Genomic DNA, 27,578 nt, shown 5'->3' on the forward strand with positions numbered 1-27,578 from the left:
CAGCTTGTAATTATGATGGCCAGTCAACATCTAGTCTTTTATTCAATAAGACACATGATTCTTGTTCACTAATAAATCAATAACGAATCAATAATAACAAACTATACTGCATCATTTAAAAAATCACAATCTTTTAGGGTTTGTACATTGAATGGTGTGTGTGTGTGTGTGTGTGTGTGTGTGTGTGTGTGTGTGTGTGTGTGTGTGTGTGTGTGTGTGTGTGTGTGTGTGTGTGTAACCCGAGGAGACCACTACATTCATCAGGACAGCGGAGGTATTCAGTAGGGCATTTGAGAGCCAACTCCCCTGGGAACAACACAAACCAGTTAGTGTGGACAAACCCTCCCTGGTTAAACTGCATTCACTCACATTTCACCAAAGCTAACCTCAGCATTAGCCACACGAAGCCACAGCCGCTAGCTATCGATCATGTCCTACTTGGCAAGACCAGTTTGTTTTGATAACAAGCTAGCTAGCTTTGGAAGCTATCCAGCTAGCCGGTGTGCATGGTTCCTGCTGAGGAAGAATTAGCTTGTGGAGAAAGGCGGAACGCCTTTTGTTTTAAGGAGCAACCGATTCTAAAGCGCCTTTAGATTCATATAAAACGTCTCTGCAGTGACACATGCTCGTATCGGTTTGATGTAATCCATGCTCCCAGTACACTGCCACCCACAGCCAGTCGGCCAAATGGGAAGGACACCCTCCTCCATCACCGTGTTCCCCGTGTCCCACATCGGGAACCACATCTAGAATCGATGCGGTCACCGTTAGCAGAACCTCCCCTCGCTGTGCTCCCTGCGTGATGAGAGCCGCTCCTCTGGCCCAGGTCGGGGCCAGGGGGCCGAGAGAGAGAGAGCTCCCTGCCAGCGCTGCCCTGCATTATTCACCAGGGAGGCAGGGGGGTAACCCTAGTCCTGGAGAGGGGGGGGGGGGGGCACAGGACGGGTATCGGCCTGGATTCAGTGGCTGCGATGTCGTGACGAAAGTGTGGTGGTTAAAATCGGCTGTTGGAGACGTCGGTTTTAAAATGAAGTATTATGTAAAACGTTTCTTGTTGGAAATGGTACAACTGAATGCTTGCCTCTCTCTCTCCCTCCCTCTCCCTCCCTCTCCCTCTCTCTCTCCCTCCCTCTCACACACTCCTTTTGAACACACACACATACATGATTAAGTCTCAAGAATCGTAGGAAACCATTGATCTAAGACCGGTCAGAGGTCAGAGAAGGGGGTATCTTTCGGCAAAGCAAATGAGATTGCGACTTTCAGGAGGAAAGCAGAGCACTGGGTTTCCAACACAGACAATAAGCTCCCACCAGGTCATGTGGTACCTGCGTCACACTGGAAGAAGAGCCCCAGTGAACACTTCATGTCAAGTCCAGATTCATTTATCAAAAGCCTTTTCATCAAGCACTTCCTTACTTGCACAGAGAACGCCGACACAATATCTGAACAAATTACCAACAAGGCTTTTCGTTTGATACGAGAAAACAAATAGGTATTTTTCAATGCATTTTCTTCATATTTCGTCTTATTTACGGTATATGTTTTAGAACTTTCAACCCATTTTCTTCATCAGTTCAAGTGAGCTTCAAAAAACCTTGCTCCCCTCTCATAGTGAGTGATAGAGCATACGGCACTATATGGGGCATCAATATTTAGTCGGGCTGCTCAAAATGCACAGTATACTAATCTGGTTCCCTACATACTGCATTACTTCATACCCATAATGCACCATAACACTAGTGTACAACTGCTGTTGCTCCAATATATCCCATGATACTTAGTGCATTTCTCCAATGTTTTCATTTTCAAACCAGATTCAACGTGCTGGACACATGCCAGGCGAGCAATCACCCGTGTAAATATCAAACCTCTGACGTGGATAAGCCCCCCTACCGCCCCCTAGAGACTGACAGTATGAGTCCAGAGACCATAACACAAAACATTACTTTAATACCTGTATGTCTTCCAACTTATGTCCAATTCATAATTGTGTCTCTTTGTTTGAAGTACGAGCCAAAGTCATTCCTTGATGTGGATCTCTTTGGCAATACACCTAACGCCGTTAGACATTTGTGGTTAAGGAGGTGCAGCCACACTAGTCCATTTAAATCTGGTATAAGACTGGTTTAACTCTGCAGGCTTGCAGAGCTACCACAGACGTGGTCTCTACGTGTAGCGTACTAAAGTGTCGCTGATGTTTATGCCAAGAGAAGCAAAAAGGCAATGATCCACTTTACTGGACGATAAAGTCGTATCGCGTCGAGTGACGAAGAACAACAGATTAAGACCCTTAAAAACGACGCCACACAACTTTTCTTCTTCTTTTGTTTGTGTAAAAGTAGGGCTGCTATGCTCAACAGAGAACCAGGGTCGGTCAGCGTAGGACACACGAGTAACACGAGGAAGCGGGACGGTACCTGGCTGTGATGTGTGTCGCCGCTGCAGACGCTCCGGAAGCAACGACGAATGGTGCCGACAGATCAACTCGCTCGCGAATACACAGAAATGCTTTCATATAAAGCACTGCCGAAGACAAGCGCTATAAACAATCTCCTGACATACTGAACACCCGCTTGCATCCGCGCGTTTGCAGCGGCCAGTAAATCAGGCCGTATCAATGGTAGGAAGGAATGCGATACTCATTTTACCTGAAAGTGTTTATCCCGTGCGACTCAACCGATGAGCTATGTCCTAGTAAGAGGAGACAAGTGTCGCCTTTCTAGTCGATCAGGAAGGAGCAAGAGGAGCTCACACTACCCTGTGTGACTTGCAGGCACTAGCTGCTGACAGCCTGCCCCCGCCCCCCCCCCCTTACACACACACACGCACACAGCTGAGGGCAAGAGGACGGGGGAGTGTCCCTTCACCGTTTTACTGCTGATGCACTGACACACACACACACACACACACACACACACACACACACACACACACACACACACACACACACACACACACACACACACACACACACACACACACACACACACACACACACACGTCTTGTGACTGCACAAACGACAGCTGACAACTCTCCTCCAAAATAAGAGCGCAGCGATTATATAGTAAAATGTCTCAGGGTTTTCTATCAACTCAAACTCCAGGATGATAACAAATCCCTCCCCTCTCTCCCGCTCTCATTTTGTCTTTCTGTTTCTTTGAACTGTTCTCGGTTTAACTCTTTAAACTTCAAACTGGCCCAATTGGCAGTCCTCGGTTGGAAGATCAATCCTATCTGTCGTTTGATTCCATCTCCCTCTCCCTCCCTCCCTCCCTCCCTCCCTCCCTCCCCCCCACCCTTCTCCCCCTCCCTAAAACACTTTCCGCCGCTCTGCTTGGGTGACATTCACCGAGCTGTCAGTCACCGCGGCATTGACGCACAACACCCCCTTTGAAAAGACTACAGGTGGCGTGTTACCACGGCGACTGGGCTGACCTCCCTCTAATGGCTCTCTCCCGGGAGCAGACGGCCCAGAAGAACCTCGTGTGTGTGTGTGTGTGTGTGTGTGTGTGTGTGTGTGTGTGTGTGTGTGTGTGTGTGTGTGTGTGTGTGTGTGTGTGTGTGTGTGTGTGTGTGTGAAACGCAACATGGAAGCATGCATCTCTGGGGGACAGAGGGGCAGATCCGTCATTTGACGGATAGTGTAGATACAGTTCTGGGTGGGATCCATTTTACTACTACTTTAACGACTGTATGCACATCGGTCAGGTCCCATTGGAGCTCTTTCTTTGCTCTGCAAGATTACGGCATTGGGGGCTTGGAAAATGGCTTATTCTGCAAGTTTGAGTCCTTCCTGTTCGTTTAACATCTTCAGGGAGTGAAATGTTTCCTCCGATTCCCCATTCCCAGACAGTCCGGAGGCTCACTCCCTACTGCCTTCAAATCAAGCCTTAAAGCCCAGCTCTTCATCACGGCCTTCAGCTAAACGTTTGTTCTGGCGTTTTTATTGGACATTGCCACGAAGCTTGGGTCAGTCCCAGCTCTAACTCAACAACTGACTATTATCTACCATAATAAAGCACCCACCCCCACCTTGACTCCAGCGTCCGACCAAACTTGCTCTTCTGCTTAAAGCTAGGGTAGGCGATGCAGAAGAACCAACCAGAGTAGGCTCAATTTTTAAAGTGCGCAACTGAAGAAATTCCCAGCCCTCCTTTCAGGCCTTCCTCCAAAACCACTCCCCCGAAACAAGCGACTAGCTCGCTAGCTTTAGTGAAAAGCCTGCATAGCATATCGGAAGACCCTGTGATGCAATATGGGCAAGGGCAGAATGCACGCAGGTACCTGGGGTACGTACTAGGTAGAGAGACAGGTAGGCTCGTCTGTCTACAGGTTGGGCCGAAATGAGCAAACAATCCCCATTTGTAAAACGCACAGAGGTGAGGCCCAACGAAACGGGAGGTCGGCACTCAACCTGTTTGTGTGTATGTGAGTTCTGAGCGCACACACACACACACACACACACACACACACACACACACACACACACACACACACACACACACACACACACACACACACACACACACACACACACACACACACACACACACACACACACACCCACCCACCCACCCACCCACCCACCCACCCACACACCCACACACACACCCACACACCCACACACACACACACACACACACACACACACACACACACACACACACACACACACACACCTCCTGCTAGCAAAACGGAGCAGCAGGTCACATATCAGTCTTCAAACTTCTACAATAAACCAGTTTCCAACACCCCCCCCCCCCCTCCCTGTGTCCTTGTGTTTGGAGGAGCCCAGTAAAAGCCACCCAGGTGGTGTGTAACCCCCAGCAGCGTTACAGTCATGTGTCTCAGGGTCGGCTGAAGACTCACCAGACAGGGGCGAGAGGACCATGCTGCCCGACCGCTGGACCTCGTCGAATTTACTGAAGATGACGTTCAACCTGCGGAAAAGAGGAAGGAGCAGACGGCGACAGAGTCAGTCATTCAGGAAGGGTTCGACAGGCAGTCGTCTCGATGACGGACGGCAGAGTCGCGGCGGGCGACAAGACACAACGGAAAAAAGGTATGTGTGTGCGTGTGTGTGTGTGTGTGTGGATAAGATAAAGAGGCCATCAGAACATCACACCACCATCCCAAAATACACCCGCCCCCTCCCCCTCTTTCCAATAGAGCAGATGTCCAAAAAAACTCCCTCCTCCGTTCTATATAAATGACACATCACGAAGCATGAAGCTGAGATGTCTAGGCCTCCTACCAGTCTGATAAAGTATTGATTATATATACATATATATATATATATATTAGAGATGTCCGATATTATCGGCCCACCGATATTATCGGCCCGATATTAGCATAAAAATGTAATATCTGTCAATATCGGTATCGGATTTTTTTTGCCTTAAAACCGATTTTTTATTTATTTTTTTATTTTATTTATTTTTTTTATTTATAGCTCAAATAAATGTTTTCAAAATTGTGCAGTACAGTGCACATTGTAATTGACTCATATTTGTGCATTTATTCAATTAAGGTTATTGAGTTTTAGTTAAAGAAACATACTGCTATGTTGCACATAGTTGTTCAGGTACAATGTTTTATCATTTGTGAAGTCAAGTTTGTCCTATTTGTTGTGGGCACTGTCAAGATTATCTCAGGGAGAGTGTAATCCAAACTGTTGTCTGAGACCATTAAAAAAATAAAAATAAACATGGCACTTTTCCCTTAAATTAAGTTGAAGTATTTTTCTTATTTTGCACAGACAATGTTAACATTTGGAAAGCCTTGTTGCATTCAAGAATGCATCCAGTGGGCATCACAATAACATTAAGCATGTTGTGTTAATTCCACAACAGGAGATATGTAATGTTACCTAAATTAGGTTTGAGGAAAAATAACCCAAATATCGACATCGGTATCGGCTGATATCGGAATGGAAAATTTAGAGTTGGACAATATCGCATATCGGTTATCGGCAAAAAAGCCAATATCGGACATCCCTAATATATATATATATATATATAGCAGGGCTCTTGCCTTAGCGAAAAATAAAATTTTACTTTTTATACCTAATATTTTTTTATGTTTATACATCACTCCCAGAAGACAGCACTGCCCTTATTTGGGCAGCCAAACTGCTTCCTGGTCCTGTGCCTCACCGTGACTGAGGCAGGCCCTTCTTCCCCAGGTCCATCCTCACTCGCTCCCCCACGTGGCGGTAGATCTCCACCAGGCAGTTCATAGCACCGTCACGCACCTGAGAGGGAGAGGGAGAGGGAGAAGGAGAAGGAGAGGGAGAGGGAGAGGGAGAGAGAGAGAGAGAGAGAGAGAGAGAGAGAGAGCAGAACAGTTAATGGTCTAGATGTTAAACCAGATATGTGAATGCCAACTAGTTGAGACCGACTGATGAATGATAACCATCGACAACTCCTACTACATCTCAGTCCTGTTTCAGCTCATCTCTGTCCTGTTTCATCACCATCTCATTGTAATTGAGCAGATGAAAGCAAAGCACAAATACAAGATAATGTATTTGTCATTCTTTGGATGAATGCTCATGAATAATTCATTCAGGCTACTATTGAGTGGCTGCCAATGTGTGATTGATCAGCCTGAAAACTTGTTTATCTCGAAATGACAACTTGGAAAGGACCTATACCTTTGAAAATGTAAACTAAATCAAAACAAATTATGTTTAATTAATCAGACATCAGTCAGCTGTGGCAGTAAATAACAACTCTTGCATACTGCTGCAACAAGCAGTTACCGTGGGTCATATAATAGCCTGACTGAACCGTGCAACCAGCAATTTATCAGCCAGAGACAATGTCCACTTCCTGCTATGTAGTTTACGTGAGTCAGCATTTAGGTGGGCCTGTGTGTGTGCATGTGTGTGCATGCGTGTGCGTGCGTGCGTGCACATGTCTATGACTGTATGTCTGTGCACGTGCATTTATGTGTATGCATGTGTGTGCATGCCTGTGCATGCCTATGTATGTATGTATGTATGTATGTATGTATGTATGTATGTATGTATGTATGTATGTATGTATGTATGTATGTATGTATGTATGTATGTATGTATGTATGCATGTATGTATGTATGCATGTATGTATGTATGCATGTATGTATGCATGCATGTAGGTTTGTGTGGATATGTGTCTGTGTGTCTGTGTGTCTGTGTGTCTGTCTGTCTGTCTGTCTGTCTGTCTGTCTGTCTGTCTGTCTGTCTGTCTGTCTGTCTGTCTGCGTGTGCATGTGTGTATGTGGGTGTGCGTTGGTCAGCTAGCCAAATCCACAAAGGAAGTGTGTGTGCTAGACTTCCTGTTGTTCTGGAGGAAGCGTTGTTCCGGTGATGACGGAGCACCGCAGCTTATCACCGGACAACAGACTCGGACGCCATCTTATTCCTGACAGTTCAACAGCTAGCCCGCGGTGGGCTCACCCGCCTTATTAGCCAGAAACCCTCTTAGAAAGATAGATGTGTAACTATACGTGTGACTTAATTTGCCCAACAACAAGCGGCTGCATCCAAAGAACTATGTCGGCATGTATTTGGCAAAATATTTGTCTTAAATTGTATGTGAAGTGTCTTTGTGTACCATGAAAACTTAAAATAAAACATTATGGTTCAATGTAGCTGTTGAAGTCAGCTGACTCACAATCGGGGCTGTGTTCACACAAGTAAACGCCAAACTCGGCTTCAGTACCAGTGTTTCACCAGTAGGTGGTGCTAACGGATCATCTTTGATGCTCCGTGTTGGGTTCTCATAGCAGTCCACCACAGACACTTATCACTGAGGCTCTTCATCTGACAAACACAGGTGTCGCTCGTAACCCTATTCATGGTTCAGGTACCAGGGCTTAGACTTAACTTCACTGGTTTTGTCTACTTACCTTGTCCTGGTACATAAAAAGAGTAGCCCCATGAACTAAACGATACTTTACCATTACAACAGTACATCTACAGTATACTTAGTTTCCAGGCGTGCGTACCTGACTCGTGGGGTCCCCAAGGAGGTTACAGATGTGAGGGACTATCTTGCTGAGCGTCAGGCTCTGAGATCCAAATCTGAAGAAGAAAAAGGAGCTAAAACACCCTGTCTGGAGACAGACGCTCTTAGAAAAATAGTCAGAAAAAGGATTAAAAACAACACTGTTTAAACTGGCCACTGTATAAATACACTGCTACAGGGCTTGTACATCAGAGTGCATCATGGGATTCTTTTATTTATTTTCTTGTCCCGACCTGAGGCTAATGGAAACCTTGTTCTGCTACGCCTTGCATAAGAAATGCTGTGCCAGTTTCAAACACTCCACAAAACATTTCACAAATCATTTCTAAACAATGACCCAACACCATTACTACCATTAACATTCCTATGCTCCTTTAATTCCAAAACGGAGGCAAATCTGAAGAAGAAAAAGAAGCCCCCAAAATATCCTGTCTGGGCACCGGTCTCTTTATTAGCTTTTAGAAAAAGAGACCAAAAAACGTTTCAAAACAACGTGGTCACCCTGTCCACTATAGAAATTAATTTTGATTAGCCTAGGTATCATTACCTTTACTTTGGATTTTACACTACTACAACCACTCTTCGGTTCCCTCAAACGTCATCAGCAAATGAAAACTCCCATGATGCATTCTGATGTACTGCCAGCTCCCAGAAGGCTTAGCGCCTCGGAGGCGGGGCAACCCGACAGACTCACGCGTTGAGGGTGGCGATGAGGCACTGGCACAGTCCCTCCCGGCTCCTGGTGTTCTTGTGCTTGAATCCGCCCAGCATGCGCTCCCACACGTACTGAAGACACAAACACAAGCACCGGCATGGAGTTACACCACCTGGGTGTGGGTGTGGGTGTGGGTGTGGCACTAAGTTTGAGATATATAATTGATAAATAAAAAAAACTGATAAATAAATGAGACGTGCATAATAATTTGGAGCAGTGTGTGTGTGTGTGTGTGTGTGTGTGTGTGTGTGTGTGTGTGTGTGTGTGTGTGTGAGAGAGAGAGAGACTAAGATCAAGAGATTATCTGCATTCTTTCTTTGGATTTCTTATTTGAACTCAATAATAAATCAAATCAAATAATAAATGAAGTGTGCATATTCATTTGGAGCAACGTGTGTGTGTGTGTGTGTGTGTGTGTGTGTGTGTGTGTGTGTGTTTGTGTGCGCATTACCAGAAAAGTGTGAGTGAGCGAGCGAGTGTGTGTGTGCGTCTGCTACCTGTGGATTTGCGGCTTGGTCCATGATCTTCAAGAGCAGGGCCTGGTCCTGGTCCCGGACAGCGTCCTTGGCATCGCCCAGCCGATCCATCAGGCTGGGCAGCACTGAGACAGACAGACGGACGGACAGACAGACAGACAGACAGACAGACAGACGGACGGACGGACGGACGGACGGACAGACAGACAGACACAGACGGACAGACAGACAGACAGACAGACAGACGGACGGACGGACGGACAGACGGACAGACGGACAGACAGACAGACAGACAGACAGACAGACAGAAAGACACAGACGGACAGACCAACGGACGGACGGACGGACGGACGGATGGACGGACGGACGGACGGACGGACGGACGGACGGACGGACGGACAGACAGACAGAAAGACACAGACGGACAGACCAACGAACGGAAGGCCAGACAGACAAGACAGGACGTACAGGAAAGACAGGACAGATACACAGACAGACAGACAGACAGACAGACACACAGACACGCCAGCGAACGGAAGGCCAGACAGACAAGATAGGAAATACAGGAAAGACAGGACAGACACACAGACAGACGGCCAGACAGACCCAAGTGGAAGTATAGGTTAGCCTGCAGGTATTTACTCACATTTCAACATTTACTTTAGCCTCAAAATGAGCGCTTAGACGTCTGGTAGCTTTCCATTTTTTTTCCATTTAAAAAATATTTAACGACTTGAAATTGTTTGTAGAAGTGGAGAAGAAGAGTGACAATTTGCATTATTTGTAGTTTATCTTCATCTTTAAACAATGAAGAATACATGATATTTGATAAGAAAATATGAATGAATTGCAAATCAAACAATATCATTAAGCTTATACTTCATAAAAGCCTCTATTCAAGCACTTCATCATCTGCTCTGATGTACATCATGGTATTATGGTAGATATGAGTTGTGGAATTAGAGCTGGAACTGACCCAAGCTTTGTGACAAAGTCCAATAAAAAAATGTTGTATTGGATCCAAGAAAGACAATATTGTGTGTAAAACAAATTACATTTTGGTAATCCAATCTATTTAATTGTATATATAATAGCATAATAAACTGTTATATAATATCAGTGTACATCAGTACCATATGGTCAATTGTCTTTCAATGATGTGTTGGATAAAAAATGATATTCATACCTGTTCCAACCTGATTTCTAAATCTCTCCTGTAGTCTTGTTACCAGGGCTGATAGAATGTCCATTCCAAATAAAACCACCTAAATCATAAAATGAAAAACGTATTACACAAGAGAAGGAGATAATTATAGGAGTATATGAATACAAGTGATGGTTGAACAGTATACAGGTTGAACAGTATACAGTGTTCAACTGTAAAAATGTCTTAGGTGGTCATGGAGCGGGGGGGGGGGGGGGGGGGGGGGTGTACAAATTACAAAACTGAGTTTGGTACTTTGTTGATGCATAATAATTAAAAAAAAAATAATAATAATGATAATTATATTATTTTTATTTTTTTTATACATTGGTAGTCAAGGCGGGGCCCTATTGTTGTTAAGGCGGCCGCCTTAACCATACAGTGATGGGGGAAACACTGGTATAAAGCTAAACCGTTTGGCCTGCTTTTATTTTGAAATCAATAGCAACAGCAAAGCAGTCTGCCTGCAAAGGATTCTGGGTAATATGCACACAGCAGATTCTTTCAGCTCCCTTTATGCCATTACTGAACAAAATGCAGGTTTCACTTCATTACTTTTGAACACGCAAATACCGTTCTTTTCTTGCATTGTTTGTTTCAGAGTTGACAATAAATGCCACCATGAGTCACATTACGTGACGCACCAAGTAGTAGTCCTCTTCCGCCACCAATACTTACTTTCCTTGTCTTGGGGTGGCTTGAGATACTCTATGAACGTCTAGTGAGAGTAACTCTGCTAACACCATAATCGACACATTCGCATCACCTGAACCTCGTGTTCGGGCAATGGTGCAATTTTTGGAACACTTCTTTTGAAAAGAAGCAATACACCATATAAATAAATGTTAATAAACCACCCACTGGCACCATCTGCTGGCCGCCGACTCGTGCTGCGGTTAACAACATGATCGCAGCTGCCCACATGCTTTGTGGGTGGGTCATGAATGGCAACATCGTTTCGAGCCGCTCTAGTTACATGTGATGCTAGAGGGTAACGAAACGACAATAGAATCCTCAAATATCAAATCACGGCTGTTTCATACTTATAGAACGATAAGATAATTTATGACACGCCAAAGAACAAGGAATACACCAGTCATCACCCCGGAAGGAAGAAAAAGGAGGGATCTTGAGTGGTACACCTCAACTATAACCCACTAGGCGTGGCCGTCCCAAAGGACCGCTCGGTAAATGTAGGGTTGCTGCACCCAAACACTTCATGTCATTGATTTCCTGGCCCCATTCCTGCTTTCACCATCTGTCTCCACGCCGGCCGGACATGTCAAGGTCTGTCCCGGAGCCAGCGCAACGTCAGTGGTGCCGTTACCCGCAAATCATGTGGCCTGGTTCTGTTTGTCCTCCCCCCCCCCCCCCCCCCCCCCCCCCCCCCCCCCCCCCCCCCCTCCCTCCCTGCGATTCTCGGAGCATACAGCTCACAGGGAAGACATGGGCTTGGCCCCATGCTAATCCACTATACATGACCCACATGAACCGCGCTCTCCATGAAACCATATCCAAGCCTTTATAAGCGTACAGGCTCGGCCTTACCCCTCTAAGCCTTTTTTCTGCAGCTCTTGCTATGCCTGCCTCCCTCCTCCTCCCTCAGGCCAGTCTGCTGACAGACCGGCTGTGAGGCGAGTGAAGGGAGCGTTCTATCTGTGGCAGATAGGGCTGGGAGGAAGAGGGAGGGGAGGGACAGATGAAACTCAACACAGGCCACAGGCACTAGCTCCGCCCCGCCACAGGGGGCCCGCGCCCTCATTGCGGGTCCCGATGGCTGTGGCGGAGCAGGAAGGGTTCTGATTGGCTGCGTTGACGTACGTGTGTGTGTGTGTGTGTACGTGTACGTGTGTGTGTGTGTGTGTGTGTGTGTGTGTGTGTGTGTGTGTGTGTGTGAGTGTGTGTGTGTGTGTGTGTGCGTGTGTGTGTGAAACACATTGTATTAGGAACCTGGTATCTTGGTTTTAATTCCACCTCTGGCTACCAGTGTCTCCAACGCCTTATCGCTTACTACGCAGTAATGAGTACAACAGCTTTAATTAGCAGGACCACAAGGCCTGATGGACCTACTGTTCAGTTTGAAGAGGTGCATCATGGGGGAGGGAGAGATTCACTCAGGCGGTTCCAGTGTGTACACACACACACACACACACACACACACACACACACACACACACACACACACACACACACACACACACACACACACACACACACACACACACACACACACACACACACAGCTAATGCATGCTAGTAGAGCATCCATTACACAATATAGCATCAGACTCACGACTTAAACCACTCTGCCACTCAATTATAGAAAGCCCTTTCAGCTTCAAACAGTCCCACAGGACACTTTGTCCGAAACACCTGAAGTCCTGCCAAGTGGTGGGTGTGTGAGTCCAGTCACCTGTGGCACAAGCTTACTGTGATAGATGGAGGCTAGCCACACTTAAGAAAGGCACCGTAACCTACCTGCCCACTGTTTTCAGGTAACGTCAAAAATCGAAAGGAAGTCACAATTAAAATAATTATATTTAAAAGGAAATCAAATCTGAGTTGGAACCCTTATGTTGACTCTAGAAGGTTGCTCAGCAGGTTTAAGCAGGCTGGCAAACCAGGGATAATACACTTGCATGTGGTTATTGTTTGTTTACATTAGACAAGCTAGAACAATCAGCCTAGTTTAATGACCACACGACCAGGTTTATAAACATAACACTCAGACATCATTTATATTAATAGTGTGTCTGCAATTAACCACACCCAGAAAATACACGTGCTTATATTCATCCTCCTAGTACAGATGTTCACGATTTTAGACAATCAGGGCTTTGAACCAACAGCCTCCTGCTCCAAAGTACTCGCCCCGCAGTAGAGTTCCAGGTCATTTACGGTACCAAGTCATCTCATCACCCCACCTTGAAATGACTGTTATTGACCCAGGAGCTGGCGACGCCGTCCACCATCCGGTCCAGCAGAGCCGGGTCCTGCTCCAGGGTCGGGAGCCTCTCCGGGTCTAACAGCAGCTCCGTGAGCTCCGGGCCCGTCTGCAGCCGCTTCCCCAGGTCCTTCTGCAGCACTAGCTCCACGCAGTAATCCATCGTTACCTCCATTGTTGTTGGTCTTGCAATCCAAGCGGTCGGCTAAATAGTCAAGAAACCCTTCACAGGCGAACACTTCCACGGGGCCCCCAGGCTTACACTTCAGACACCCCTAGACTGGGTGACGATGCGGGCCGCCTAGCGTGCTGCTCGCTGGTCCTGGAGGACATCATCCAGCGTCGCATGGCATGGGTCAACCGCCCAGAGGATGGTCCACTCGTAGATCTCAATAATCAGGCAAAGTTTACGATAAACTTGAAATGGATGGATAGATAGCGGCGACCTTTGAAGTCTGCCTGTCTAAGTATTTGCATATCAAGCCAAAGTCCCCCACGAGATGTGTACTGGGCTTTGTGACGTCACTCGCTACCTTATGAACGGCTGATGTCGGATTCCGTGTGTCTGGTTTACTGTTATAAACACACGAGAGGCGTCCCTGTGTGGTGACACACAAGGCGGCAGGCTAGCCGACTAGCAGTGCAACACCCGGTGCTACCGTTAGCTAGCACGGCATGCTATTAAAAAAAAGAAAAAAGAAAAAACACAATCCACGTTGAGCGATAAGGGGCTATCTGGGTTTAGTTTCCCGTCGGCAGACACCGTTAGCTTTCCACCTAGCCTGTTGTGGTCTCACCTGCGATCGGCGGCGGGTTTACTGTTCCCAAGCGGGATCACAGCCTGCATGATAAACAGCTCAGGATCACAGAAACCCAGAGCTCGGTCCGTCCCGTAGGAGTCACAGCGGCGCTGGTGCTTGTGGCTGAAACCCAGCATTAACCTCACTTTGGGTCACTTTTTAGCCTCTGCAATAGAGAGTCGTTAGTTGGTTGTTTCTTTTTGGGGGGGGCACCGTGAAGGCGACTATGCTCAGGACTTTATAACTTTTCCATATTGAGGACTAAAAGTCATTCAAAAAAAAACATGACTAAGAATTTGCCATAATGAACCGAGATGTCCCATTCAACACGCCGTAGGTTTCGGTTTACTGCTTACAAAATAGCGACCCCTACTGGGGACAGCAGTTAAACAGTGGTCAAATAGTGACAACTGGTGGAGAAATACTAGATAAACAGTTGTAGAACAGCGACACCTGCTGGAGTAACAGCAGATAAATACTGGTAAAATAGAGACAACTGGTGGGGAAACAGCAGACAATCACTGGTAGAACAGCGACACCAGTTGGACAAACACCGGATAAACATTCTACAGGTCTTTGACTGTCAGAGACATGCGGGGAACGGGTTGTCAATCGATCACTTGCAGGTGTGCTATACACTAACTTTTAAAAGTGTACGCAATCAAAGGTTCCTGTCTTCAGGATGACCTTAAAAGTGATTTATTTCATGGTGAACGGCCGATTGGAGCATGCAGAGTTCCGGACCGATTGCTCATCGACGGATGTTAAAGGTAGGAGACGACTTCATTCTTTTAGGCTACATATCGTGGATTTTAATTCAATAATTTCTCATTTTAAATGCATTTGTATTCTCATTTGGTCGAAACCACAACATGCCAACATACTACTGTATTATAGCCTAATGATTTTCAATACTTAATAAATACTTTCAATGCTTAATAATTTCGCATATTCATGAATTTAATTGTATTCTGGAGTAAAACAGGTCATCCTTAATTTCCGTCGGCACAACGTGTCCTATCGAAGGACATGCGTTGTCCCTTAATTCTTGCTTCCCAAGTCACTGGAGGTTTGGCTTCTTTATTTTGTACAAGTTAACCCAAGCTGTCCAAGGTCCAGCATGTGAAACTGACAGCTCCTCAGACTAGAGGGCTGCTCTAAGTGGGGTCAGCCACTATATGGCCGACTATCGATACGCCTTATTAGTAGGAGTTGATGGCACATGGCCAAATGCTTTTGGCTTTTTAGGTTTAAGGATTTTAAACAAAAAAACAGACAGAACAATTATTGGAAGCAGATCTTTTACCCTTTGGCCTGAAATGTCACTAAGGTCTAGTTTATAGTGAAATGTTGTTGTTTTTTAAATATAAAATAAAGAAAGAGGCCTAGGCTAAATTAGAAGAGTGATGCTTTAAAATACTTTAAAATACTTTTTAAATACTATTTTTTAAGTACAAACCCGTACGGATAATCTTTTATTTGTTTATCGTTTATTATCATGCCATTATTTTCTTGCTTTCTGAACTAACCAAAATAAAAACGGATGACAGCATTATTAAAAGCCATTATGGTTTCCTCCTTCCCCCCGTTATCAGCTCGCGTGGTAATAGGCTCCGAGGCAAAGTGCGACCGATTATACTTTATTAGGGGTTGGACCTTAATAAAGATGTCCGCTATCTTTGCTCCAGACCTGCTCCGAGCCTCGGTGGAAGCCGGCCCGCACGACATCCTGACGATGTACGACGCCGAGGGGAATGTGGTCAATATCTCCTCCAGTCTGACGGCCAATGACGTCAACACATGCTACAGACTGGAGGTGGTGGCGTCCGATCTTCAGAGTGAGGCCCTTCCCGCTCGCTCGCTCTCTCTCTCTCTCTATCTCTCTCTCTCTCTCTCTCTCTCTCTCTCTCTCTCTCTCTCTCTCTCTCTCTCTCTCTCTCTCTCTCTCTCTCTCTCCCCCATTCTCTCACCCTCCCTTGCTCTTTGTACCTCTCTCTCTCCCTCACAGCCACCCCCCTCTCTCTTACCCTCTCTTTGAACAGCCAATAGTGTGTATATTATTGTCAACATATTGCATTTAGCAGCACTGATAACTATATTGACCAGAGGGCCGTCATTGATTCATAGAGTAGGGTTAGGTTATCTCTTGATGTATAGGCATATGATATGATCAGTTAATCTGACTCATTGATGATTTGTACCTCATGTAGATCGGGCTTTAGCCGTGCCGACCGAGCTGCGCAACATGGACAACAGGTCAGTCCAGAATTAAGGATCTCTCCCTTTTTTTATTTATTTCCTAATTAAAACAATGACTTATTTGTCGACTACTTGACTACAAAGTGAAGGAGTGAATCAATTTCTCACTCTCAAACTCGAGGGAAGTCATTTCCGTGTCAAGCATTTCTCAGAAGAACTCAATGCCAGCTTGAAATCCCCAGGCTGGAAAACCTGGAAACAAAGGTGCTTGAAGATACTGGGAAAACCAAAGATCTCAAGAGCCAAGTGGAATCTTTCAAGAGGAAGCTAGAGGTTGGACAAACACACACACACACACGCGCACACACACACACACACACACACACACACACACACACACACACACACACACACACACACACACACACACACACACACACACACACACACACACACACACACGCACAAAAGTGTGCAAAAACATTTTTTGAATGAGCACGGGTTCATTATGATACATAATTATATCTTAAAACATTGATTCATTTGTGCCACTATTTTAATATTATATATAGTATATATTGCAATGGCTGACAGTAGCAGAAACAGTAGCAGTGGCAGTGGCAGTAGCAGTAACATAGACAGTGGCAGTAGAAGTAACATTAACAGTAGCAGTAGAGTAGCAATAACAATAGCAGTAGCAGTAACAGTAGCAGTAGCAGTAACAATAGCAGTAGAGGAGCAGTAGCAGTAACAGTAGAAGTAACAGTAGCAGTAGGAGTAGCAGTAGGGTAGCAGTCGTAGTAGCAGTAGCAGTAACAGTAACAGTTGCAGTAGCATAAGCAGTATTAGTAGCAGAAACAGTACCAGTAGCAGTAGCAGTACCAGTAGCAGTAGGGTAACAGTAGCAGTATAGGAGTAGCAGTAGGGTAGCAGTGATAGTAACAGTAGCAGTATAGGAGTAGCAGTAGGGTAGCAGTGATAGTAACAGCAGCAGTAACAGTAGCAGTAGAAGTAACAGTAACAGTAACGGTAGCAGTAACAGTTGCAGTAGCATAAGCAGTATTAGTAGCAGAACAGTACCAGTACCAGTACCAGTACCAGTACCAGTAGCAGTAGCAGTAGCAGTAACAGTAGCAGTAGCAGTAGCAGAGTGACGATGTCCTCCTTGACTCCCCCCGCGGCCGGCAGAACGTGGAGCACCGGAGCTGGATCGGTCTCTTCAAGGGGCAGGAGAGGCCTCAGCGCCGGGCCAGCCAGGGGCACCGGCCCGTGCAGGACGAGCAGGCGCAGGTCCGCCGGACGTTCCGCCACATGAGGTGACCTGGTCTCCGGGGCCGGCAGGGGGCTCACAGCGGGGGACGGGCATGTGGGATGCAGGGCCCCCCCCCCAGAACCATGCCTGGGAATCTACTCTCAAATCATTTGGAATGAGTTTTGAGGGAATTCTGGAGGAATTCTGGGTGCATTTTGGAATCATTCTCATAAATATGTGGCCTGTTAAGCCCTTTGAGACTGTACCTGTGATTCAGGGTTATGCAAAAAAATGTAGTTGTAATTGTGATACAATTTCGGTAACCGAAAGGTTGCTAGTTCGATCCACAGCTCCTCCTAGCTCCTGAGCAAGACACTTAACCCTAAACTGCCGTGCATAGTTGACTCTGCCGTGTGTCAATGTGTGTATTAACTTGTATTTGGATGTAGCTCCCTGCATGTGAATGATAAAGTGAGGGAATACCTAAAGACCCCCCTCTTTGACAACTGGTAAGACACACACACTCACTCACTCACTCACACACACATGCACCCACATAGGAGATACTTAACATCTGAAGGTAAAAAAATTGGTAAGAATAATAATAGTAGACGCACATATTATTAACTACATGCAATTTATAAAAATTGCATCACTTTTACCCAGTCCAAGCACCGCCATTTTATTGTCAGCATTTCGCAGTTTGCGCGAACTCCCTAGGTGAACTACACGCAAAAGATCGCCGTATTGACCCCAGCGTGAGGCCTGTGAGTGAGGCACCAGCTCACAACGTTTATCCTCAGACTTTTGAACTTGTACATCAGAATGCATCACAGGATTTTCTTTTTGCCATTTTCAAGTCAGGATAGTTGTAGAACTGTAACAACCTAAATATACCGTCACCTAGGCTAATGCAAACTTTGTTTGGCGACGTCTCGCATGAGAAACCCTGTGGCTGTTTCAAACACAGCAATATATCCACTTATGACAAATCCATCACAATTACCGGTAATAACTAAACAACGACGAAAACCCCAATACTACCGACACGCCCGCTTGAGTGTTTTAACTACAGGTTTAAACCTGTAGGGGGCAGCAAACTAACACCATAGGTGTGTTGGGCCGTGGTGTCCTCAGGCAATGGGAGGAGGCCGAGATGCTGGTGCTGCTGCAGGTGATGTACACCGACCTGGACTTCGTCAACGCCTTCCACATCGAGGTCGACGTTCTCCAGAACTTCCTGTTTGAAGTCTACCGCCACTACAACAACATCCCCTTCCACAACTTCCAGCACTGCTTCTGCGTAACTCAAATGGTATCAAACCTGCCGACGCGCCCTTGTGGTTCCCTCGGTCCCTCTCAGACAGGCTGGCATCTAACACAAACACATGCACACACACACACACACACACACACACACACACACACACACACACACACACACACACACACACACACACACACACACAGGTCTGAACGAGGTCTCCTGTGGTGGCAGATGTACGGGCTGATCTGGCTGACGGACCTCAGGTGTAAACTGGAGAGAATCGACCTGTTCGTCATGCTGACGTCGGCTCTCTGCCACGACCTGGACCACCCCGGCTACAACAACGTCTACCAGGTCTGTGCCCGTCCCACCCCCGTCCCCCCAAACCCGGGCTACTGAAGTCTGGTGATCCGTTCTACCCTCTGCTACGGTCCTCTGTTGAGTCTCCATGGTAGAGATTGGTGGGGAACAGAGTTGTCACAGTTACTGTCTCCAGGGGTTTCACAGGCCAACTGTGATGAACCCCTAACCCCTACGGAGCAGGGAAAAGCTCCCTTGATTATTGAGAAGGAAATCTTGGTTTGATTTGATTTATTTGGAATAAAGACATATCCAAGGGATAAAAGAAAAACATGACAAAGTGCAAGCACTTATTTCCATCATGGTCCCTGTTGTTACAAGACAGGACATATATCCACATAAAACAAAACATTAAACATCATAAAAAATAGACTGAGAGGCTAAATATATGTAAAGAATCTTCCCTAACCCTTATTTTCTTTATTAAAGTGCAAAATGCATACATAGACAAACACCAACAGACAACAACTCAAATGGAGGAAGACATGTTAGTGTCACTAGGGATTTAAATTCACCATGAGCCAGGATTTTTACCTTTTTTCTGAAACAATGATAGTTGTCTATGCTCTTATTTTCCAAAGGTAATTTATTCCAGTTCACCACACCACTATATTTGAGAGTACACTTACCAAGATTTTACTCACAGTAGACAAAAAACACACGGTTGTGATGAAATCAGGTGTAATAAAATGGAAAGGCTACATCACATGGTACACATCATGTTGCAGGCATAACCAATCTATTCCAGATGTGATTAACGTTGGATATCACCTTAAATGTCCTAGATCAACGCCCGGACGGATCTGGCCCTGCGCTACAACGACATCTCGCCGCTGGAGAACCACCACTGTGCCGTGGCCTTCGCCATCCTGGCAAAGGTATCCGCCATGTTTATCCCCTCAGAGCACTCACAGGATCGCTGTCGTTGACGGCCTCTTACCCGCCATTTTTCTTTCTTATCTCAAATTCGGTAATTCACCATGGACACTAATACGTTTTCATGATTCAATTCATTTTTTTTGTGAAATTTCATCTTTATGTCGGTTTGTCGTGATCGGATGTAAATGCATTGTGTGATGGACAGAACAATCTCTCAGTCTACACAGAGACTGCACTGTTTGTTTTCATGGATGTATTAAGTTAATTACGGTATATTATATTAGCCTTTATTATATTATTGTGCTGTCCTCGGTATGTCTGCTAAATACCCTGACGGCCAGGTAAACTCTTTCCGAAAACACCAAGACTCTGCAAACGTATTTCTCACTTACACAGGTTTAATGGACGCACATGGGAAAAGGTGAAACTGCAACACACAAATAAAAAGGCAGAGAAATCAGAAATCTCATCTCAAACTAATAAGCAAGAATATTTACTTGTGAAAAACATTATTTTTGGTCATTTCAATACTACGAGCGTCGTCAAATGACCCACGTGTGACCTAACATGGTATTCGTATAGCCGTAGCACATGTGAACTGTCGTGGAGAGTGGAGAGGTTTGCGTGTCCCTGTGAACCTGAGGTCTGTGTTGTCTGGAGCCTTGTGCTCCTGGTAGGGTCTCTCATGGCAGAGTGGTCTCAGGTGAGGGGCCAGACTAAGAATGGTTCAAAAACCTCAATGAATAACATAAGAAGAGGAGATGTGACCCGGCCCGGAGGAAGCCCGAGGCCCCCGTCTGGAGCCAGGGCCAGACGGAGGGCTCGATGGCGAGCGCCTGGTTGCCGGGTTTGCCACGGAGCCCGGTCGGGCACAGCCCGAACAAACTACGTGGCACCCCCCCTCTCTTCATCCCATGGGCCCACCACCTGTGGGAAGACCCGTTGGGGTCGGGTGCGCAGCCACATGGGTGGCAGCGAAGGTCAGGGGTCTCGACGGACCGGACCCGGGCGACAGAAGCTGGCTCTGGGGACGTGGAACGTCACCTCGCTGTGGGGAAAGGAACCGGAGCTTGTGAGGGAGGTGGAGCGCTATCAGTTGGATCTGGTGGGCCTTACCTCCACGCACACCTCGTCTCAGCTCTGGTACCGTACTCCTGGATAGGGGTTGGACTCTATTCTTCTCCAGAATTGCCGAGGGGGTGAGGCGCCGGGCGGGTGTGGGGATACTCATAAATCCCCGGCTGAGCGCCGCGGTGTTGGAGTTTACCCCGGTAGACGAGAGGGTCGCCTCCCTGCGCCTAAGGGTTGTAGGGGGGAAAACTCTGACTGTTGTTTGTGCGGATGCACCAAACAGCAGTTCAGAGTACTCGGCCTTCTTGGAAACCCTGAATGGAGTCCTGTATCGGGCTCCAGTAGGGGACTCCGTAGTTCTGCTGGGAGACTTCAACGCCCACGTGGGCAACGATGGAGACACCTGGAGAGGCGTGGTGGGGAGGAACGGCCTCCCTGAGCTAAACCCGAGCGGTCGTTTGTTATCGGACTTCTGTGCTAGTCATGGATTATCCATAACGAACACCATGTTCGAACATAAGGGTGCTCATAAGTGTACCTGGTACCAGAGTACCCTAGGCCGAAGATCGATGATCGATTTCGTGATCGTGTCATCTGATCTGAGGCCGCATGTTTTGGACACTCGGGTTAAGAGAGGGGCGGAACTGTCAACCGACCACCATCTGGTGGTGAGTTGGATCAGGGAATGGGGGAAATTTCCGGATAGACCTGGTAAACCCAAACGAGTAGTGCGGGTGAATTGGGATTATATCTCAACACTGGCCTGGGAACGCCTCGGGATCCCCCCGTCATAGTTGGTCAATGTGGCCCGGGAAAGGGAAGTCTGGGGCCCCCTGCTTGAGCTGCTCCCCCCGCGAACCGACCCCGGATAAGCGGACCAAGATGAGAAAGGAGACCTTAAAATTAAATCAAAATACAAAGAATACATACCAACGATGCTATGTAAAGCACAAGGTGTTGACAGATGCACTTCAATTGTTATGGATTTAACAGATTTCAACGAAACGCTGAACCAGCTAGACGCATGAACATATGACTAGACGTGACTGAGTTTGTTTACTTCCTGGAGTAACGCAATAGGCCGATTGGAACCAAGCGTCCTAAAGTGAACACGTCCTGAATAGAAACGCATAGGAAATGCATATTCCTGGAACACATAACTCTGTAATGATGATTAAATGTAAAGCGTGTATTCTTTACCTGTAACATTAAACTTCTTACTCATAATAAAACAATTATGTTTGGCCGATAATGCGTAGTTTAAACGGCAATTCAAGCGTCAAAACTATAAAGCTATGCAAAAGTCACAAAAAATTTGAATACTCCCCCAATTCTGACTTTAACGTAGACATATCTAAAGATGCTACTCGAGACATAGTAGCACACTACCTGATTTGTGTGTTTTGACGTCAAACTCTGTGTTACTTTGTCTGTCCATCTTTGACAGCAGTGGTGTAAATGCTAAATAAAAATGCTATTCTGTTACAGCCAGAGTGCAACATCCTGAAGAGTCTTACATGCAATCAGTACAAACATATTCGAGCAGGAATGATCAAGTAAGGAACGACTGTGTGACTTTGCATTGCTACACAACCTCGTTTATTCTAAGTGTTATTACTATTATGCATTGACTTTGTTTTGCGGATATTGTGTTTTGATTGGGTCTCACGAGTTCCTTGTAAGTGTCTGACTACCGGCCCATTGCTACGGAGCCAAGTGCCTGAGCACCATGAACCACAATCAAAACCCATTGCAATCTAAACAGAGTGCTCATTCTGTTGTTCTGACTGTCTCCAGGTGTATTCTAGCCACGGACATGGCACGACATAACGAGATACTCAACAAGTTCAAAGTCACACTGCCTGTGTTTGACTTCAGGACAGAAGGTCATAAGGAAGTGGTGAGGAGGATTTGGCTCTGACTCCTTGTTCTTCTCTTTCATTTCTGCAACAATCACACCAGCGTGGGTTTTATTATACACTGCTTAGTAGTTTGGAGGGCGACGGTGCAATGACTTGCATATTAATCGAAATGTAGGACAATTTTGCTGCTTTCATCTGATCTCGAAAAAGTGTTACAATTAATTTCGAACAATAATGCAAACATAACTAATGCTGCTTTCTTTTTTTTTTTAAATCAAATTATTAAAGAAAATATATTCAATATTTTATAATCACAATATATCGTTTACTATGACATAATCACTACATATTATAATACCATAATACAAAATATAATAATCTAATCACAATATCAGGCAGAAAAATCATTAAGGTAATTAGCGATATTAAAGTCCTAAGGGTGCGGCCCGGTTACTGAGCTGTGGACTGTGTCTCTCAGCTGATGAAGATCATGGTGAAGGTGAGCGACATCTCCAACGAGGCCAGGCCCATGGCCGTCGCCGAGCCCTGGCTGGACTGTCTCCTGCAGGAGTTCTTCAACCAGGTGAGCTTCACATCACTTCCCAGCTCGTTCATTAGCACGTATTACCCTTTAGAGGAAAAACCATCCCTGTTTGAGCTATAGGCCCCGCCCACTATCAACGCATTCTAGCCACTGGTGTTCCGGACCGTCATACGAAATGTGCTTTCGGTTTGGCCACTAGACCGGTCCAATAGGGCAGGCCTATTCAACTAGCGGCCCGTGGGCCAAATGCGGCCCATCTTAATTTTTTTCTGGCCCGCAAGAGGTTCCACGCAAGAAATAAATAAAATAAAGGAGAAACATAGTTGAATGCAAATCAGGTTTCTGTGTGTAGCCGGTGATACTAGCCAGTATCAGTACCCCACAATCAGGAACTGGCATCTCTTATTCTGTCAATGTTTGGCTCAACCGATACGTTTGAGTCTAGCTTTCCTCATATGAATGCCATCAGAACAACGGCACGTTGCTCCATGACCTATGAGAAGCTGCATGAGTGTCTCAGGATGAGGCAAACAAGGCAGTGCAATCTTTCTCACTGACTCACTGGCTCAAAATGTCTCATATGTACAGTAGTTCTGTTTTGTGATGATTCAAACAACATTGTTTAATTCTAAATACGTGTCCAAAATATGTGAGAACAAAACCTTTTATAATGATACGATTAAAAGAGAAGGAAGGAATGCGTCTGACAAGTTTATTCCATGTAGTAGTACTATATATATTAAGTTAACACTACTTTAAGTATGATTTATTTGTAGCTATTCATTCACGTAGTTTTACTCTGTGTGGCCCATGAACCCACAGTGGTTATCCTTTTCGGCCCACTTGATAAGGACGTTGAATAGCCCTGCAATAGGGTATCCATGTCGACGAACATCAGAAATCTGATGGCGGGAATAATCAAAATAAATCACAACCGACTTGATTTGTACACACCCAACATTCACACACCCAAAGCATTCTCACACACAGCATTCACACACCAAGCGTTCACACACCAAGCGTTCACACACACACAACATTCTCACACGCAGCATTCACACTCACAGCGTTCACGTACACAGCATTCACACACACAGAATTCACACACACAGCATTCACACACACAGCATTCACACACACAGCATTCACACACACAGCATTCACACACACATCGCGCTTTTCCACGCGATCATGTCTCCGCACAAGACCTCTCTCCGCCATCCGGTCACTTTGTTCCAACGACCTCGCCCGACCTGTCTTCCTGTTGGACGACTGCGGCCCCCACTTCAGTGTTTCCACGTTTGTTTACAGAGCGACTCTGAGAAGCTGAAGGGTCTCCCGGTGACTCCCTTCATGGATCGGGATAAAGTCTCCAAGCCCTCCTCCCAGACCGGCTTCATTCGCTTCGTGCTTCTTCCTCTCTTCACGGAGCTCACCAAGCTCTTCCCCTGCCTGGAGGTATACCCCACGCCTTTCCAAAGCTTCTCCTAACCCCGGCACACACTCTGCTTCTCTCTCATTCCTGTACAGTAGCACCTACCTCTCTCTGATGGGAACACCTCATTGGCTGTTGCAAAGTGGCGAACAAGGTTAACATTTCCCCTCCAAACCACAAAAGACTGCTTGTAGTTTGTTAGTTAGCAGTAGTTGTGGATGTATGCCCTCCTCTATACACAGTTACTAGTTTGAGTGACGTAGTGTGGTTTAACAGTGCTTTTTATAATATTGTTGGAATATTGGAATCCAGCATCCCTGTCAATCAAAAGGTTATCAAATGCAATCCACAAAGAAATGTAGGGAGGGAGGGAGCGGATAGGGAGGAATTTTAGGAATTTTGTTCTCTCTCTTTACAGCTCTTGAATGTCTCCTACTACAGCTTTAATCATTCACCGGCTGGCTTTAACATTGTTCCCTAGCAACATATCTTGGAGCCCGTGCGGAAGGCCCTGGACTACTACTCAGACCTGGAGAAAGAAGCCCAGGCAGAAGCAGGCTGCGCCAAGCCATGATGAGGCCGGAGCCAGACCTCACACACACACACCCACACAGACAGATACACACACACGCACACGCACGCGCACACAAACATAGACACAGAAACAAAGACACACACACACACGCACGCACGCGCGCACGCACTTGCACGTTGACTCCCTCCGGATGAAGGCCCTGTTTGAGTAGCTCTCCTCAAGTTATCAAGTGGCTAACATTTGAGAAAAAATACTAGAATCATAGTACGTTTTAGTCTTACACTAGCATTTAGAATCCTTGCACTGCCCGACCATACTCCCTTCACTCACTAGGTCTGGGATGAGTTTGTTGACGGCTGTCGTCTGTCAAACCTTTCCTGGCAGCCGATTGGATGAGCTTCAGCGGGCTGGGCTGGGGCTAGGGTGGCTCATTGGCCGACAGAATTGGAAGGAGGCCGAACTGCCCGTGCTGGCTGCCTCCAGGGTAACATCTCGAGGTCAGACCGGAGGAGAGCCTGCCACATTCAGACTTGCTTCCGATTCAACTCACAAAGGACAACAGACCCCCTCTTTGTAAGCCATGATCAACTGAGCACATCATTATTGATTTATTTGTGGAATTGATTGATCTATTGATTTGTTTTGATATTCAAAATGTATGCGTCTAGTCACAAGCCCTTTTTATTCAGAAATACTGAAATATTGCTGTAAAGTAGATCCGGCATTATGCTGGCGTTTCTTTTATTTACATTGGATTCATTATTATTATTTGACCAATCAAGGCTTGAATTGTAATGTCACGAGTCTTCAATATCTTAAATTATTGCTTTTGGCAAACATAGGTTGGATTCTTTGTATTTTTAAATAAGCATGATTTCTCTTTATACTTTAAGCCATATGTAAATATATGTATTAATTAACTGTACCACTTGAATTGTTTATTGTTTAAATTCTTTTATGAAAAATGGTTGGCTCATTGTTATTTTATTGTGTTCTACAGGAATTAATAAAGATCAAGAATACAGAATACAAATATTTTTCATTATTAACCAGTGTTCACACACACACACACACACACACACACACACACACACACACAGCTCAGTGGTTTGAGTCCAAGCTGGAATTTTCTGGGTTTGAATCTCAAACGTCCACAACCTACGTGTATACATCCTTGTCAAGATGCCAACCCCCCCTTGACTACGGCTGAATGAAATGTGGCAAACGTATTTTGTACTTTCTCCAAAAGCCTGGAAAGTCGGATTGGTGTAGTGGGTTGAGGTCCAAGCGCAGAATATTTTGTCTCGAAGCTCCAAAGTTGGCAGTTTACTCAAAGGAGTCCTGGGCAAGAAACATCAATCATGTATGCACCTTAACAGGGACTGAAACTGCCTTAAAAAAAACCTCTGTTTGAAGCCCACTTCCTTGCACCCCCCCCCCCCCTTCGATCCATGTTTAAGAAGGAGAGGACAGGTGTGTCAAATCAAGGCCTGATTGGCAGGTTCCCCAGTCACCCTATGAGCCAATCAGAGGCCACGCCTGTGATAGCATGTGTTAGACTAGAGAGAGAGAGAGAGAGAGAGAGAGAGAGAGAGAGAGAGAGAGAGAGAGAGAGAGAGAGAGAGAGAGAGAGAGAGAGAGAGAGAGAGAGAGAGAGAGAGAGAGAGAGAGAGAGAGAGAGAGAGAGAGAGAGAGAGAGAGAGAGAGGCTGTTTCCCAATGTCAAGGAAGCATGCTCAACGGCCGCCCTTTTAAGGACGATACGTCATAGAACGCCGACAAGCACTGTTCCAATAATGCATGGACATAATAAAGGATGGACCACAGACTGGAAAATGGCCGCCCATTCATTCCTATGCAAACTGCTCAGTGGCGCAGGGTAACATACAGGAGCGATTTGCTTCCGCGGTATGTGGCCAGGACACGTGACCTAGTCCGTGACGTACCGGATGCAGAAATATAGAACTGATACCGTAATGCACCGCTTCTTTGTCTTTGGATCTTTTGAATAAATGGATC

At 46.0% G+C, this 27,578-nt stretch overlaps 2 protein-coding genes and 1 non-coding gene across 16 annotated transcripts in view; 2 read left to right on the plus strand and 1 right to left on the minus strand.

The window, feature by feature from the left end:
* Positions 1-14,429, minus strand: part of LOC115542262 (CLIP-associating protein 1-B) — a 52,102-nt gene extending 37,673 nt beyond the window's left edge. For 11 of the 13 annotated variants that reach the window (XM_030354462.1, XM_030354460.1, XM_030354461.1 and 8 more), the window contains exons 1-7: positions 13,337-14,429; positions 10,395-10,473; positions 9,230-9,333; positions 8,712-8,803; positions 7,998-8,073; positions 6,160-6,257; positions 4,874-4,944 (exon numbers count right to left, since the gene is read on the minus strand). In XM_030354462.1, the coding sequence (XP_030210322.1) occupies positions 4,874-4,944; positions 6,160-6,257; positions 7,998-8,073; positions 8,712-8,803; positions 9,230-9,333; positions 10,395-10,473; positions 13,337-13,531 (715 nt within the window). In that variant the 5' untranslated portion in view covers positions 13,532-14,429. Of the gene's footprint in view, positions 1-2,420; positions 2,798-4,873; positions 4,945-6,159; positions 6,258-7,997; positions 8,074-8,711; positions 8,804-9,229; positions 9,334-10,394; positions 10,474-13,336 lie in introns of those variants that run through there. The other 2 variants (XM_030354466.1, XM_030354465.1) reach the window with 2 other exon arrangements.
* LOC115543163 (U4atac minor spliceosomal RNA) lies at positions 11,089-11,218 on the plus strand. The gene has a single exon (XR_003976687.1). It is a non-coding gene; the product is annotated as a U4atac minor spliceosomal RNA (small nuclear RNA).
* A 41-nt stretch (positions 14,430-14,470) lies between the features above and the next one.
* On the plus strand, positions 14,471-26,596 carry LOC115542294 (high affinity cGMP-specific 3',5'-cyclic phosphodiesterase 9A). 2 transcript variants are annotated; one of them, XM_030354540.1, is made up of 14 exons: positions 14,471-14,926; positions 15,845-15,994; positions 16,367-16,412; positions 16,598-16,688; positions 17,544-17,671; positions 18,057-18,116; positions 18,745-18,922; positions 19,106-19,228; positions 20,020-20,112; positions 22,673-22,740; positions 22,982-23,084; positions 23,525-23,629; positions 24,902-25,048; positions 25,507-26,594. In XM_030354540.1, the coding sequence occupies exons 1-14, from the start codon at positions 14,839-14,841 to the stop codon at positions 25,597-25,599; spliced, it is 1,473 nt and encodes a 490-aa protein (XP_030210400.1). In that variant the 5' UTR covers positions 14,471-14,838; the 3' UTR covers positions 25,600-26,594. The 2 variants fall into 2 exon arrangements, with proteins under 2 accessions (XP_030210400.1, XP_030210398.1); XM_030354538.1 differs by having other exon boundaries at positions 18,745-19,228; positions 25,507-26,596.
* Positions 26,597-27,578: the final 982 nt, after the last annotated feature.

Source organism: Gadus morhua, chromosome 4 (genome assembly GCF_902167405.1).
Source record: "Gadus morhua chromosome 4, gadMor3.0, whole genome shotgun sequence".
NCBI classification, from domain to species: Eukaryota; Metazoa; Chordata; class Actinopteri; order Gadiformes; family Gadidae; genus Gadus; species Gadus morhua.